At 43.0% G+C, this 17,982-nt stretch overlaps 1 protein-coding gene across 2 annotated transcripts in view; it reads left to right on the forward strand.

Annotated features, from left to right (window-relative positions):
• KDM4C (lysine demethylase 4C) overlaps positions 1-17,982 on the forward strand; it is a 1,395,856-nt gene that overhangs the window by 409,177 nt on the left and 968,697 nt on the right. For both annotated transcript variants that reach the window (XM_069230128.1, XM_069230129.1), the window contains exon 8: positions 12,128-12,265. In XM_069230128.1, coding sequence (XP_069086229.1) covers positions 12,128-12,265 — 138 coding nt within the window. The remainder of the gene's footprint in view (positions 1-12,127; positions 12,266-17,982) is intronic.

The raw sequence follows: 17,982 nt of genomic DNA on the forward strand, positions 1-17,982 counted from the left end.
TTATCAAAGATGTCATGAGTGCTGTAATTTGTGGAGAAATTAGCAGAGCATGGCGAGGGTGTGAGTTATAGTTACCTTAGGGCGGGATTTATAGTTACTTGAAAAAACTGTAACAGGTGAATTTCTATTGTTTTGCACGCTTAAATGTGAGCCCAACTTGCAGCAATTTTATTTTTTTTAAAGTGCTTTTCAGCCCTGATTTGTGTTTCCAACCAATCAGAGCTCTGCTTTTTCCTGCATGAGCTCATCATTATTTGCAAAGTTGTCGTGGCCAGAGATATAAAAATTTTGATTTCCTGTAATATCTCAAAAACTACTGAACGGATTTACACCAAATAACAAAGCATAATCTGCGTACCAAAAGCTACCTTTCTGCCAAATTTAGTGTAATTCCATCCAGCGGTTTGGGCTGTAGTCTTAATCAAAACTCCTATGGGAATTAACAAGTGAAGCATACGTTTTTTGACACCCCTCCCTCCTTTTTCTCAGCCCTCACTTGACGGATCATCCCAAAACTTCCTATGCGCCACAAGAATCACCGGCACACTTTTTTGGGGGAAATCTTGTGAAGACTCCTCAAATGGTGCCAAAGATACGGTCAAGTAAAAAAACTTTTCTATGGAAATATGGTCCTAACTGTAACTACCTAGTGGCATTCGCCACTAGGTAATATATATTTGTTTTACTTACAGGCGGATGCCAGTAGGTAGTTATAGTTAGGAGCATATTTACATAGAAAAATAGTTTTTTGACTGAGCTGTCTCTTTGAAACGGTTTGATGAATCTCCATTACATTTTCCAAGAAAAGTGTCAAGTTGGGTCTTGAAGCGCATGTAAAGTTTCAGGGTGGTCCGTCAAGCAAGTGCCAAGGGAAAGGGTAAAAAAAAAAAAAAGTGTTTCCGATGTTAATTCCCTTAGAGATTTTGGACACTACTGTAGCGTGAACCGCTGAACGTAAATACACCAAATTTGGCAGGAAGGTAGCTCTTGGTCCAGAAATCATGCTATTTGCTGTAAATCCATGCAGTAGTTTCCAAGATATTAAAGGAAATTAAAATTTGTACATCTGGGGGGAGCCTAAGTACAGCTCTCATAGTGAGTTCTGATTGGCTGTCAGCACTTCAGAGAGTGATGGCAACCATCTTGGGACCAATTTAGATGATAACTCCCCGTTGTAGTGAATGGCAGGTTTTGAGGGTCACAAAAAGAGAACGTATAAAGGGTGATCACAGATTATAGTTGCAATATAGTTCATTTGCTTTCTAAGGTGATTTGTTTTGTCATGATTTTCCCATGCAGGTTCTGGAAGGTGCTCCAGAAGCTAAAATGAGAGTTTATTTTCTGAAAATTCACACTATCTTTCTCAGCCATATGAGAATTATGTTTGACTCTGGTTTCATTTTGTCATAAAAAATTATGGTTAGTGCTGTAGAAAGACAAATTAGGACACATTTAAGTGTGTTCTCAAATATCTTCTATTTCATTGAAACATTCTGCCATGTAGACTGAAACATGCACTTGCAACACCAGCAACCGACTGCCAGTTAACACCCTGGCGATCAGCAGATTACTACAGTGTTCTAATGAGTAACTAGAGTGCCAACATTATGAATTCATGCCCAAAGTGTGGCATATCTGACTGCCATCTTGATGAAATTGAAGTGAAAACTAAAAGCATTTTCTACTTAGGATACTGTAGTAAATGAGGAGAATAGGGAACTTCATAATAAACGAAAATAAAAAAAAGTTCAAAAGTAGCACGAATGTCATCCAAATAAAGCCCTGGTATAGCGAAAAGAGCAAAGGGTGCTAAACGTTATTTTTATTTTATTTTTTGCAGTTTTATGTAACAAAGACTTGACTCCAAGGTATTGGAGTGCTTTACATGAACATCAGTTGCATTACACAAGGACGCATTCCTTTTGGGCTTTAGGCATGGGGGGAGATTAAGTGATTTGCCCAGTATCACAAGATTTTGAGCTGACGCCTTAACTTGAACTTGGTTCCCCAGTTGCAAAGTCTGTAGCTCTGGCCATAATGCCACATTCACTCCCCCAAGTGCAACATATGATCAAGTGATCAACTAGATAAAGTGCTTTGTTTCTATTTGAGCACCAAACTGACCTTGCAGGGCAGGCGTCAGGGGATGCAGCAGCACAATACTCCACACAGAGCAAGTGGGACTGCAGTGCCGTATAATGGACCACAGAAAACAATAGGGTAGGGAACAGGGCTGTGCACATGGACAGCAAAAAGCAGAGGGCTAAAGGGGCAAGGGCTGCAAGCTGACTACCAGACAGACAGGAGGGACAGTTGCAGGATAGCAGGCCCTGAAGGGCAGGAGGGAGGGAACAGAGCATGACAAAGGACCAGGCAAGGTAGGAGGGAGGGGATAGGGGCCTGCACATGGAAAACAGAGGGCAAGGGGGCAGGGCTGGAGCAGCAAGCTTATCATGGAGGGCAGGTGGGATAGGTACTGGAAGCACCATACACCATGGAGGACAACAGTGAGACTATGATGGCATATACATAGATAACACAAGCAAAGGGAAGGTGGGAGGGAGTTGGGGCAGCAAGCTGACCACTCAGGCAAGACTGGAGGGGCTGTGGCAGCACAGAAGGCCATGCATGAGAATTTAGTGGCAGCACAATGGCAATGGAGGGCAAGAGGGAGGGGGCAGGGGCATGCACAAAGGATCATGGAGGACAGAAGGGATGGGTAATGGCAAGACAAAGGCAAGAGAGGGCAGGAGAAGGAGATTCACAACAGAACACACAAGGTAGGCAGTAGGAGCAGTTGCAGCACAAACCATGGAAGGCAGAAGGGAGTGACAGGAAACTGGACCATGGAGAACGAGAGGGAGAGGGAGGGGAAAGGGACATGGAACTCGGACAGGCAGGTCAAAAGGTGGCAGGGACAGGCGTCAGTCATCTGACCATGTTCAGCAAATGGGCAGGGCAGTGGCCGCTCAACAGAACACTGAGTAGATAAGAGAGGCAGTGGCAAGTCCATGGAACATGGGGAGGAAAAAAAGGGGGAGCAGGGGTAAGCACACACACATCAGCGGGCAGGAGGAAGGAGGGTAAAAGCAGCAAGCTAAGCACAGATGCTAGGCAGGAGGGCAGTGACAGTCATAGGATTGGGCAGCAGAGGGTGGGGTAGTGGGAAGGGACATCAGGCTAAATGGAGGGAAGTGGCAGCACATCAGATCATGCAGGGCAAGAGGGTGGTGGCTGGTGCATGGACTCAGACAATAGAGTGTAGGGAGGAGGTGGATGGGGCATCAAGCTAACTGCTCAGAGCAGGCGGGTAGGGCAGTGGCAGAACAGGGGCCAATCAGGGCTGTAATGAAGGAGCAGGGGCATGGACTTGAACAGTGAAAGGAGGAAGGGGGCAGGAGCATCAAGGGTGGGTGGGGGCAGCACAATACCAGGCCAAGCCCTGCATCCACCCCCCAACTGTGCATTGTGATGGCTAGTTTACTTAACATTAAAAAAAGTAGATATTCACTGAAAACACCATATACAATGACATTATAGTTAGGAAATAGAATTAAAAATACAGCTTAAATATTTACAAAAAATATAAAAATGCCAAAGGTTAGAGGGACATTATAGTTAGGTTCAGATTTTACACATGCCCTAAGGTAACTATAACTCACACATTCATCATGCAATGCTAATTACCCCAGAAATAAATTATTTTTACTGGCTAACACAGTTTTAAATTATGATAACAGGCAGTCTCCTCTCTTTATTCCAATGCTGTAGGTTTGGTTGTTACTTTTCACACTTATCTATTTGCAGCACCATTTTTTGGTCTTTTTCTTTATGTCAGCTTTAATTTTTGCAGAGTAACAATGACATTTGCTCCTGAACCTGTTCCTGGTGAGGGATATTCTTCATCATCAGAGGAAGAAAGGCCAGCCAGAAGCCAGAACAGTGTATTAACATTTTTTCCCTTCCATCAGGAGGAAAAAAAGTGGTGGCACAGAATGTTGAGTGCATGCTCAGCAAGAAAATATTTTATCGAGGCACTGCCAAAAAATACTCACGCAGAACTACGTGCATGCTGAAACACCTCTGCCCAATCCACCTAAGACACCTGGCACGTGCCGAAAGGGAGCATCAGCAAAGCCAAGCAACATCCTGTGGAGCAGTTGCAGGTCAACCGGGAACATATGTAAAACCAGGGGTTTCAACGGATGTGTCTCCCTCTGTCCAGAATTTGCTAGGCTGGGACAATTCTGCATCAAGTGCTAAAACTTTTTAAGTTAGGGGGGGGGTCTTTTTTTGAAGTTGACTCATTGTGGCCTAAAGTAGTCGGCTTTGGTGCTACAGAAAAGTTTGTTATATGACCTTGTCATCCTGAGCTGTTTAAGGTGTGATAGGGAGGGAGAGTTTCTCCTTTATCTCTCAGTAAGTCTTAGTTTGTATTGTTCCTCATTAAGTAAGCTATTGAACCAAGTATCTGGAAGTTTGCTGGGCATTCTTTTGAGTTGTATCGGAGCAATAGAATTGAGTACATCAATCATGTAATTAATGCTCTGTGAGATCATTTAGATAAGTCATGCAAGAGGGAGGGGTAAGGAGGTTGTTGCCAATAGAAGTTGGAACAGAAGTGTTGATATTTATCAAATCTCTAGACTATTTGATCTTACGAGGTTGGTCTTGTCTAATCAGCACCTTCTCCAAAATGAGAGATTATATAATGTAGTGATCTGACCAGTCACAGGGTGAAATTGCATCTAGTTGAAAGATGTTAGCCTTAGCGATTGTGAGATCAAGTGTGGCGCCTTTTTCATGTAGGTCTGTTTCAACTCTGGGTCACGTTTAAATCTGATAGGAAGGCCTTAACAGGGTTCAGTAAGGGATCATTATCATTGTTCCAATGTAGGTTGAAAGAAGATTTGGTTAGGGTGTTAATCAGAGTTAGAGGATATTGGTTCCATTATTTGTTCAGTGAAAGGAAGGTTATTTCCCGGGGGTGGTAGATCATGTGAAGTTTACATATCAACTTGTCATTGTTCCAAATTTCGATGCAGAGGTGTTCAAAGGAAGATTTATGGGCAGTTTGTACCAGTTGTAGGGTGAACATGGATGGATAGATACATGCTATGGCGCCTTCAACTTTATCAGGTTTATCTAATGATGTTGTAGTTGGGAGGGACTTGAATGTCCATTGTGAGTAAGGCGGTGTCTTTGAGCCATGTTTCAGTTAAGATCATTAAGTCAGGTTCTTGGGTAAGAATGAGGTCTGCAATATGAGCAGCATGTCTTACCCCTGATCTGCTGTTAAGAAGTAAAGATTTGATATGACTTTTGTTACTGCTTCTTCACGGCGAGATGTTTGAATAAGTAAAAGATTATCCTTGTTCATAGTTAGCGAATTGAGACTGGGTTCCCTAAATGGGTTGGTGAGGATAGTTAGGATATTGGTCAGTGAGGGAGATAGGTCACTGTGAGTTGTGTATGGTAGCAGAAGGTAGTGAATGTCAGCATCAGCTAGATGATCAGTAATTCTTTGTGGTCTGGAGTAGTGATTAAGATGGGGCCTTGATCTCCAGCAAAAAGTGTGGGGGAGGGGTTATGGTCAAGATCTCACACAAGTGTTGTCTAGACTTTGTGGCCTTGTTGAATTGATTTGGGTCTGGGGTTCTGTTAGACTCAGAGGATAGATTTGGATTACATGTCTTCTCTAACTTCCCTGTGAGTAGTAGCAGGGTCTGAAAGTCAGCTTTAACTAATTGTAGATCATGCTTAAGATCAGCGAGCTCATCCTCAGTGGAGGTAGTGGCAGAAGTAGGATGGGTAGTCTGGTGGTAGATGGCGCGAGTGATCTTTCAAACTCTGGAGTGGTAGTCAATGGGGTGGATTGAACATAGGAGAGTATGGAAGTGGTAGGGTCGGCAATAAGAAGCTGATGAAGACACTTTGCTGGTGTGCAGGAGGGTGGAGCATGGTATAGGGTTAGGCAAAGGATTCAGAGAAACTTTGTCAGTCGGTTTCTTGTGTTGTAGGGGAGATGTAATTGAAGGGAATGATATCCCGGTAGATGAGTGGGGCACCAATTGTGGTTAAGTTGTTGTGGAAGAAGGTTAATTCGTAGAGCTGCAGAACTCTGGATTGTTGTAGATGTCTCTGGAAATATGACCTGACTAAATATCTGAGTGTCTGTATCAGTCCCTCTAAGAGTTTGTCACCAGATGTTCAATCAAGTATGTAGGCATATGACTGGCTTTTTTAATAACTCCATGGTCCTATAAATCTATTTGTAAATGGCTGTATGAAAGTCTAACTGGCCGTGTTGCTCAGTAGAGAGTTATGTAACTGTATATGCAACTGGCTCGGATACGCCTGCATAGATAATGCTCTCTGTTTGTGTGAGTGAATGTATAAGTGCCTCTGTTACTCTCTGATTGCATGTGTGTATGATTGTGTAAATAAGTATGTGAGTTGTAGGATGGCTGGGACCCTGGATGTATTATTGGGCTGCAGTTGTACTTGTAACTGAGTGAATCTGAAAAGGGCTAATTACTCTTTAACCACAAAACATCTTCCTCTGTGACCCTCCTACAGCCTTGCTGATGTGTGAATTAAATAGATTAAGAAGAGTTTAAGGGTTGGCAATGTTTTTTTTTTAATGCAAAGTCCAACTGGCAATAAAAGTGCTCATGTAGCCTTGGCACTACTGGGCCCTACCAATGTTTAAACCACTGTTTGTCTGTTTAGACAAGTAGCTTGTGTCAGTTCTCAACTACATATGTTGAGTGTATCAGTCACTCCAAGGGTGTGCCACTGGGTATTTAAGTATGACAGTATGTGACTGGCTATTTTTTTTAATAACTCCAAGGCTCTTTTAATGTGTATGCAAGTGCCTGGATGAATGGCTCTCTCTCTGTGATAGAGAGCATAGGTGTGTGCAACTGGCTCCGATAGTGCTACATATATAACTGTTACAGGGGTATGTGAGTAAATGTTTAGGTGCCTCTATTACTACCTGACTGAGTACATCAGTGGTTGTTTTGCTTTTGTTAATATGTTTGTGAGTTACATTATGGGTGGAAGACTGGATGTATTACTGGGTGTAGGAGCCTGTAATTGAACTTGTAGGTGAATGAATCTGAAAAGCACACCAATTCACACACTTATGAACTCATTTAAAGACCCATTTAGACACGTATGCACCCATCCACTGACCATCTTAGGCATTCATACACCCATTCCTACAACCACTCAGAGACTAATACACCCATTCACAAACCCACTGAAGTACACATGCAGACACACACCCACTCAGAGACTCATGGGTGCACTCATAGACTCCGAGATTGATTCATGCACTCACAGATAAAGTCAGAGACTAACACACTCGCTTACAGACTCACTCAGAGACTTTTACTCATTCAAAGACACACTGACACACTTATTCACCCACTCACAGACCCATTAAGACACTGATGCACCCACTCACAGATCCACTCGGGTACTCATGCACACGCTGAAATGAGTCTGACTTTGAGTGCATGCAGGAGACTCTGAGTGCATCTGTGAGGATGTGCACGAGTACCTAAGTGGGTCTGTGAGTGTGTACACAAGTCTGAGTGGGTTTGTGAGTTTGTGCGTGAGGACATATGTGGGTCTGTAAATTGCTGCATGAGTCTCATTCTGTGAGAGTATGCATGAGTTTGTGAGTGGCTGCATGACTGTCTGAATGTATGAGTAGGTGCATGACTGAGGGCGTCTGTGAGTGTATGCATGAGTACCTCAGTGGGTGAGTGACTGGGTTCATGAGTCTTGAGTGGGTCTGAGTGCATGCAGGAGTGCCTTTCTGGGTCTGTGAATAGTTGCATGAGTCTCTGAATCTATGACTGTCTAATTAAGTCTCTAAGTAGGTCTATGACTGTCTACTTAAGTCTCTAAGTAGGTCTATGAGTGTGTGCATGAGTATCTCAGTGGCTATGTGAGTGTATTGAGTATACACCCACTCACAGACCTACTTAGAGACTCATGCACCCAAGCACAGTCCCAATTAGGCACTCATGCACCAACTCACAGACCCACTGTGGCACTCAATGCACCCACTTGCATTCCCACTAATGCATCTACTCCCACTCAGAGTCATGCACATACTCCTAGAATCTGAGACTCATGCACCGAGTCACAGACCCACTTAGAGACTCATGCACTCACTGATACATCCACTGAGGTACTCATGCACACACTTATGGGCCCACTCAGAGAATGGACGTGCTCCGATCCACTAAGGTTCTCATGCACAGACTCACATACCTACTCAGTTTTTCATGCATGTGCTCATATAATCACTTTACACTAATATACCTGTTCAATACTAACTGCTGAATAGGAAATCACATTGTCATTGTAGTATTGTAAGGCTTAACAACTCTAATTTGACTCAAATAAAGTACAGTCTATTTAACAATCTTCTTCCCAAAATATTCTTAGCACAGTTCTCATAGAAGCCAACTAGAACCAGTAGGTCACAAGTTCACCACACATTCTGACAACTGCACCTCACTCAGCAATTGAAGTGAAGTAGGTGTGGTTGATTATTTCATTTTCTAAGCAAATCCAAGATTGCATAACATTTTCTACTGCAACTACAGCCAATTACAGCTATTTCATGAAAACCACTACCTAATTTTGCCTATATATATACTTACACCATCCAATGAAATGTATATTTTTAAACAAGCCCTGCCGTCCATTTTTAATGCCTTTCATTCTCTTCCAGCATTCTCCTGTGAAGTATTCCTGTTTTCCTTCAAATTGGTTAGAGTGTGGATTGTGGGTCACAGCTTTGTGTTTGGGCTAGAGTGTGTGCTAGAAAGAATGGCATTGACAGGGACCTGGGTTTAATAAATGTGGACATTACTTATATTGGCAAAAGAGGGATCTAGTGGCATCAATTGCTGCCTTTGATAAAAAGCTTTAGAGATTGCCACCCCCTTGATTGCATTATTGTGCACTGTGGTGGCAATGACCTGGGCACACGTAATGGGTTTGGACTGGAAATCATAATGAAGGATATCTTTTCTCAATTAATGCTACTTTTCTCTCAGACTGCCTTGGTGTACTCCAATTTATGCCAGAGGCAGAAATGGAAGTGGTTAAGCAAATTCTGTCCACAGATATACAAAGCCAGGAAACATGTTAATAAAACTGTTTGTGCATTCCTCAGAGACCATAACAGGGGCTCAATCTACAACAGCAACATGAGCTTTGACATGGATGGAATCTATAGAAGTGATGTAGTTCACTTCACAGACAAAGGCAACACAGTGTTTCTCATCAACTTCAAACACTGCATCCTGTATTAAGTGTAGTCATAACCTACACACAATAAACACAAATGCTATTGTCAGAGCTAACTTATTGCCCAAAACTTGGTACATTTTACTTATAAATATTTGTAAATATTTTTTTTAATTTGAGAATCTGTCATGAATATGCAAAACAAAAGCAGACATTCAATAGACACCAACCCATTTCAAATTCATAACTATGTAATTAACTCTGTGTGTCTGACTGCTTGTGTTACTGTGAATGGGTTTGGGTCTGGGTGCAGGAGTGCCCCCCTGTGTATGTGAGTAGGCACATGAGTGCCTCGCTGCTGGGTCTCTGAGTGCACAACTCTGATTCTATGAGTGGTGCATGAGACTCTGAGTGGGCATGTGAGTGTATGCATGAGTGCCTCAGTGCATCTGTCAGTGGGTGCATGAGTATCTTGGTTAGTCTGTGAGTGAGTGCATGTGTCTATGAGTGTGTCCATAACACTCTGAGTGGGTCCGCAAGTGTCACCATGACTACCTCTGTGGGTGTGTCACTGAGTGCATGAGTCTCACTAGGTTCATGAGGCAGTGCATGAGTCTCTGAGTCAATGAGTGTGTGCATGAGTCTCTGAGTGGGTATCGGAGTATGAGCATGAGTGCCTCTGTGCGTCTGTCACTGAGTGCATGAGTAACTGGGTGAGTCTGTGAGAGTGTGCATGAGTCTGTCTGAGTGCATCAATGAGCCTCTGAGTGGTTATATGAGTGTCCTCATGAGTACCTCAGTTGGTGTGTGAGTTAGTGCATGTTCTTTCACTAAGTCCATGAGTGTGTGTATGAGTCCACGAGTGCATGTATGCGAGTGTGTGCATGAGTGCCTCAGTGCATTTGTCAGTGGGCACCTGAGCTATCTGAGTGAGTACATGAGTCTCTCAATCTATGAGTGCATGCATGACTTTGGCTCTGTGAGTGTGTGCATGAGTACTTCTGTGGGTGTGTAGGTGAGTGCATTAGTCTCTCACTGGGTATCAGTGTATGTGTATGAGTACCTCAGTAGGACTGTGAGTAGGTGCATGATTGAGTGGGTCTATGACTGGGTGCATGAGCGCCTCACTCAGTATGTGAGTAGGTGCACGAGTGTCTCACTGGGGCTCTGAGTGAGTGCATGGGTCTCTGATTCTATGAGTGCGTGAATGAGTCTCTGAGTGAGCATTTTAGTGTGCAAGAGTGCCTCAGTGAGTTTGTCAGTGAGTGCACGAGTATCTGAGTGAGTCTGTCAGTGAGTGCAAGAGTCTGAGTATGAGTGTGGCTTTGAGTCTCTGAGTGCATCTATGAGTGTCTGCATAAGTACCTCAGTGGGTAGGTGAGTGAATGAGTGAGTCTCTCACTGGGTCCTGAAGATGTTGCATACATCTTCGAGTCCATGAGTAGGTACATGAGTCTCTGAGTCTGTATATGTGTGTTTTCATGAATGCCTCAGTGAGTCTAAGTGAGTGCATGAGTCTTTCAATCTTTGAGTGCATGCATGCCTGAGTGGGTCTGTGAGTGAATCCATTAGCACCTCTGTGGGTGTGTCGGGGAGTGCATTAGTCTCTCAGTAGATATAAAACTGGGTGTATGACTCTGAGTGAGTGTTAATCTTTTTTATTTTACTTTTTGGGGATATTCGCTAAAGCTTTGCGACGCTACAGGGTGGCTGCCCTATGTGTTGATGTGTTCGCGATTATGGCATGCAGGATGGAAAAACCTTATGTTCGATGTTTTATGCCATATTACATCCCCAAACACACAACTTTATCCCACCCACCTGTCAGGTTACATCCACCTTGATCCCTTTAAAGTGTTTTTCTCCTTTGATTTTTCTGCCCCTGGAAAAATCCCCGTAATATAAAATGGTGGCTGCAACTTTCTGCTCAGGTTGCAGCCAGCCAGTCAGAGCCTTTGTTTGTCGCAAGGGTTTGCAAACCACTACTAGAGTTGCAAAGTGTTTGCACCTCTAGATATACAGATTTGGTTTTCCTTTAATACCTACCAAACTACTGAACAGAATTACACCAAATAACAAAAAGCATAATCTGCCAAATATGGTGTAATTCCATCAAGTGCAGTCATATTTAAAACTCCTATGGAAATAAATTTGGAAAACAATTTATTTCAGATCAGCCCCCTACCACCCCCATTCCCTATCCCCTATCTCTCCCTCCCCCCCCCCCCCCTCGCCACCACCACCTCCCCAATTGCTCGGTCCTCGCATGATCACACTGAAACATTCTGTGCACTACAAGACCCTTGGGCACACTTTTTTGGGAAATTACCAAAGGTTTAGCTAAGCCCAAAAATACTTTTTCCATTGGAAACTGTGTCCTAACTATAACTGCCTACTGGCCACCCCCAGTAGGTAATACATATATATATGTGTGTGTTTGTGTGTGTGTGTGTGTACATATATTGTTATATTGTTATGTACATATATGTGTAATTGCTTAACCATACTATCTCTAGGTGTACATAGTCAAATTCAAAGAACGCACAATGTGTAACATTCTATGTTTCTGATGAAATGATTGCCATTCCATATTCAATGTTCTCTAATTATTGTTCCATTAATTAGTTCATTTTGGGAGAATGGAGGATTGTAAACTGATATTGAAGGAGGCAAGGGTAACTAACCAAGGCAGAAAATACAGTGCAGAAAATAAAATTAAAATTTAAGTTTCTTTGTGAGAGTGTCCTATACTTATGTAAAATGGACGTAGCACATATTTTTTTGTCTTCAATTTATGGTCTTACCAAAAAAGTGACTATTTTAAACCTGTCAATTTTAATCCCTTTAGGTTACTCAGGAGGCAGGCGAGTTCATGATCACATTCCCATATGGCTACCATGCGGGATTTAACCATGGGTTCAACTGTGCTGAGTCAACAAATTTTGCGACAATAAGATGGATTGATTATGGAAAAATGTCTAAATTGGTGAGTTAAGATATGAACAGTTCACTTTTGTTATGATATTAGAGCAATACTCCTAACAGCACCTGTATGTCTGGACAGGTTTGTGCATTTGGACAGAGGTTGCTGTTTTTAGCTCTTGCCTACTAGACTGCATGTGTTGCAAGATGTATTGTGATCTTATAGTGGGCGTAAAGGCTTTTCTTGGCTATCCCGTCAATTGGTTGGTTTGATTGTCACTCATATTTGCTCTCTTCCTATTTGTCAGCTTGCGTGGGCTTTCTTTTGTCCTGTTTTTCCCTCTCCAGGAGCATGGATGCATTCTTTTGTCATTCCACTGTTCGCTTTCAAAGCACTGCTTTGTTCTTTTTAAGTACTGTACAAGAGAGTGTATGTGTTGTCCACCTGTCTCCATTGTATCTCTCTTCTTTGCTGTGCTTTGTTGTACTTTCTCTGGCCTGTGGACTTGTCCACACCAGCTCAACATTGCTCTTCCATGCTAGTTTGCCTTCCTCCAACCTGCTCCCTCAGTGTTGCCTCCCTTGTTGCTTCTCCCCACCCGCTTGCTTTCCCACGCGCTTAAAGAAAAACAAAAACAAGCATTCACATTTGTTCCATTTATTTATACAGCTCAAATTAGTAAGTAACTAAAAAGAAAAACAACAGCAATCTGATGTGTCCATGATGCATTTGGTGGCATACAGAGCTTTTTGTTTTAATTATTATTATTATAAAAAAAAAATTAATTCTTTAGCCATGCTGGACAGTATAAGGAATGCTGTGCATGTTGGCTAAAAATGGTCTGAAACCATTGGCAAAGCCAACAGACCCCAAAGAGTGAGACCTGTTGGCTTAGCCAATCCTTGTGCAACATTTCAGATTTGATCTACTTCAAGTGAATGACAAAACGCTAAATCGGCAACTATATCCTGTCTGTGCTGCTCTACAAATGGAAATCACTGCAGCTTTTTCTTTTGCGTGGCACCCCTCAATGGAACTCCACACATCTGCTACTTGTCCTACATGCCCTGACTTGTCCTAGTAGTCTGCAGTCTGCATGCATTTGCTGTCCCTGCTTTGCTGTGCACTGGAACAGCGAACACAATCCACTTGTTAGTTGTAGCCTGGTTGACTGTTGGAAGTTCATTCACACCATCAACCTCTATTCAGCACTAGCAAAACCACAGATGCACACCACATACTCTACGCTCTCAAGCCTGTACCTTTTCTTTTTATTCAGTCATCATTCTCAGTGTAAAATGTCGTGAAAATCCTTGCATGTCTTTAGGAAGAAGGTTGATCAAACTAATGTTAAAGCAAAAAAACTCATCATGTGAAATCTATGGATTTGTAAAGAATGCCAGACAGTGGCATGGATTTGATTTGTGAGGCAATTTTGACACTTAAAGGAACTGTAAAAGGACAATAGAGTTTGTGTATCATCTAAGGGCAATGGAATGTAGAAATGTCATCTTTTGGCAATGTTTTGTGTTTTTATTGATATGGCTGGTGAAATTACTATACAATCTGTTGATAAAACAACCACATTTTCTTATGAGTGCATATAAGGGAGTTTCCTATGTCAGAATCCTGGTAAAGGGAAAACGAAGCAGTTAATTCTAAAAGAGAATTATGGTGGTTCCAGTTATAGCAAAAGTACTATTGAGTCTTGTAAAACTGTATTGATAATCATCCTGGAGGGAACACTATCTATACTTGAGTGATGCCCAAATTCTACAGGGTTTATTTGGGCACTCCCATTTTACTAGAAGATCATCAGAAAATAAACTCAACCTAGACATCAAAGCCAACCTGTGTGCACTATTTTCAAAGTTGTTAGTCTCCCTGGGATTTTTATTTATCTGTTTTTAACTTTACTTAGATTACCTCCACACACCATGTATACCCAAGGGTAATATGTGTCCTGTTACACTTAAAAACCATACTTTTTTCAAAATATAAGACGCTGGGCGGTGGTTTCGCCCTAGTCTCAAGGAAAGGTCGAGAATATTTACTCAAATTTCAAGGCAGTTGGAAATATACACTTAAGAAGGCTTCCTGTCATTTTGATCACTGATTATTTACATTTTTCTGCGGTTTCATTATTTTAATGGTATTCCTTTTGTAAAGTTTGGTGGATTTGATATTCAATACAAAGTGCCAAAACCGTTGGAAGATTAGCGCTCCAAATTCATAGGCTGATTTCACTTCTTAAATAATCTTTCAGAATGCTGTTTCTTTAGATTCAGTTACCCACATATCCTGAACTGTGCTCTGACAGGTTCTTTCCAGTTTTGTAGTAAATAGTATGAGGAATGACAGGAGGATGAGCTGTGCGGCCACACTTCTTTGCCTGGGGCGTTATAAGTAATGTTCTTTCTGAAAAACAGATTTTAAACACCCTTTTTGCACTGGGTCAGCCTTGACTAAAAAGCATTGTTTAGAGAAATGTAGGAAGCTGCCTCTCCATAGGGTGCACTAAAAAGAAGTACACGGTGCAGAGCGTCCAGTGGCTCCCCAGTTGGTTTGCAGAAGTAAAGTAGATAGGACTAATGCACTATTTTGCGCTAGTAGTTAAGCTTATCAGAGAATAGTGCTAAGCATTTGTTGTACTCAGAGTAAATAAATAAGACAAACACTGAAAGAATAAATCCGAGACCAATTTAGAAAAATAACACTTTTTTATATATACTTTAAACCTAAGAACTTCGTTATAATTTAAGTACATTTTCAAGCATAAATAATTTCCTTCTTAGTTTAAAAAATTGACAGTGCAATTTCAGAGTTCTTCAGTGTTAACCTATGGGGGAAATAGTCATCAAACAAGCACTTATTGACGACTCACTGGACCATCTTGTAGACTTAAGGAAAGAACTGGGCAAGGGTCAGGAACACACCAACAGGTCACTCTGGCCAGCTCTGGGGTGGTTGGGTTCAGAGAAGGAGTATGCGCCAGGTGCCCAATGTAAGTATCCTTATAACATAGTGTGGGTATTTCATTTCTTCTGCTATAGAAATTGGAGTAGGCGAAACAAGAAGCATTGCATCAGGGATTTCTAGGAGGTGACTAGGGTGGGAGGAATGTTAAAACTAAATATTCTAGGCGTAGTGCAATCCAAAATCCAGTGTACAGTTGGAGGAGTTAAATGCAGGGTGTTGAACAGTATTGTGGATGAGCTCTGATTTTTAACCAGGTTACTGAAATCTGCATATGATCGGAAAATGTGTTAACGCTGTTATTGAGACAGTAAGAGACACCACACTATACTTTGTTTTTTCCCATAAACATTTACACAATTACATTGTCGGGCAGTTCTCTGGAGCCTTTGTGACCCAAGGGTAGTTAGGTAGATCTTGCAGCAAGTATTGCTACTGTCTTTGGGAACTCAATAAACAGGTGCTGCTGTGAACTCACCGAATAGCAAAGTACATCTTCTTTAGGCTTTGGCTTTCTGGGATTAGTGCGGTGGAACAGTCAAGGCTTATTCTCTGAGGGCGGTGTGGGGCAGAACATCTGTCAGACTGCACGTGTATCTTGCAATCAACAGAACATGTAATCATGTTATTGTTTTTATAAACCATATACGTTATCAATAAAGCAGTATGCCAAGTAACTTAACGTTTTATAATACTAACATTTAATTCTGACTGTAAAACGTGTTCTCACTACACCTACGCATGAGCAACTACGCATGAGCAAGACTTACAATCACATGGCTGATCTCTAATTTAAGCAAGAATAGCACCTGCTTGTAATTGTGTGTATTTAAGTCCTTGCACTTTTCTTTTTGAACTGTAGGGGCTGCACAAAGGGCAACTGAGGTGGTAGTAGTACAGTGCTTGGGGCCACTGTTCAAACTGGTAGCTGATGTTATAGGCAGCACCACACAAAACTACGGGCAGTGGCAATGTGGGTACACGAGCCCACATTGAACCCTACTTTCCAAACAGGACAGGGACAGTAGGAAAAAGGCAGCAGATGCCAGGGCAGCATTCTTGCCTCACAAGATCACATAAATGTAGTAGAGACCAAGGGGGTCATTCTGACCCTGGCGGCCGGTGGCCGCCAGGGCCACCGACCACGGGAGCACCGCCAACAGGCTGGCGGTGCTCCCACGAGCATTCTGACCGCGGCGGTTCAGCCGCGGTCAGAAGCGGAAAGTCAGCGGTCTCCCGCCGACTTTCCGCTGCTCGTTTGAATCCTCCATGGCTGCGGAGCGCGCTCCGCAGCCATGAGGATTCTGACCCCCCCTACCGCCATCCTGTTCATGGCGGGAAAGCCGCCATGAACAGGATGGCGGTAGGGGGGGTCGCGGGGCCCCTGGGGGCCCCGCAAGGTATTTCAGTGTCTGCCTTGCAGACACTGAAATACGCGACGGGTGCTACTGCACCCGTCGCACCTTCCCACTCCGCCGGCTCGATTACGAGCCGGCATCCTCGTGGGAAGGGAGTTTTTCCCTGGGCTGGCGGGCGGTCTTTTGGAGACCGCCCGCCAGCCCAGGGAAAAACTCATAATACCCTCCGCGGTCTTCTGACCGCGGAGCGGTATTATGGGGGCGGAATTCTGGCGGGCGGCCTCTGCCGCCCGCCAGAATTAGAATCAGCCCCCAAGTGTTTACACACTGAAGTAGAATGTTAACCCTGAATATGTTGGAGTGTCTTCTTGTAAATCACATAATTCTCAACAGAATTGCAAAAATTGCACATGAGCCATGAAAATTGTCTCAGACAGAACTGCAGTCTGCTTGCTGATTAGGTGTCCGACCTGGAGACTGATTTTCGGCCTTCTCTCAACTATCCTTATATCTGCTAACAAGTCTGGCAGGGTCTCTCTGTCCTCCTGTCTAGCTATTTAAATCATTAATTGTATTCCCTTTTTATTAGCAGAAGTAATCTAGACTAGCCGGTAGAGGAGACTGAAATACTGAGAAATTGATACATTTGGTCTTAATGCTGTCAGGGTAAATGTGTTCAAGTTTAGTGGGGTAGAGGTACCGATCAAAGAGTAATTTATAGTGAGCCTCCTGCATCCCCACCGAACGGTTGGAGATATCAGCCCAGAGCTTACTCCATTTGGCCTCAAGTATTTCTCGTCCTAATATTTGGTCCCAGAAGTGTATGTATCTGGGTTGTGGGGTAGGAGCAATGAACAATAAAAGGGAGTATAAAAAGGAGAAGCTTCCCTTGGATGACTGAGCCTGTTTTGCGAAACGTTCGATGGGGGTCAAGTCCCTAGTAGCCACCTCTCGAACGTCAGGTCATAAAACCCAGTGTTTCAGCTGTGTATATCGATAATGTTCCCCAGGAGGAAGGTGGGAATTTCTCTGACAGTGTTTGAAGGTTAAAAACTCTCACCCATGAAATAAGTCTTCAAAAGTAAGACAACCTCTGGTTCACCACAGATCGTAAGGGCCTGGCTGTAGTGCTGGAGGGAAGGCTGGGTTGAAATGAATGGGAGTAAAGGAGGAGGGGAAGGAGGTCCAGTCCACCTTACGTAGAACCTCATCCCAAACTTTGAGTGTGGTAGCTGTGGGTATTCTTGGGTGTGCATTAGGTGGCGATCCAACTTTGGCTTCCAAAGCAAGTCCCAAATATATCTTCCTGTTATGGCTCTATCCATATGGAGCCAATATTTCTCTGACTCACATTTGAACCATTCAGAGATCACTCATAATTGGGCTGCATTATAATGTAAATGTAAATCAGGTAAACCCAGTCCACCCGCTTCTTTAGGAAACCTC

The sequence above is a fragment of the Pleurodeles waltl genome, chromosome 1_1 (genome assembly GCF_031143425.1).
Source record: "Pleurodeles waltl isolate 20211129_DDA chromosome 1_1, aPleWal1.hap1.20221129, whole genome shotgun sequence".
NCBI classification, from domain to species: domain Eukaryota; kingdom Metazoa; phylum Chordata; class Amphibia; order Caudata; family Salamandridae; genus Pleurodeles; species Pleurodeles waltl.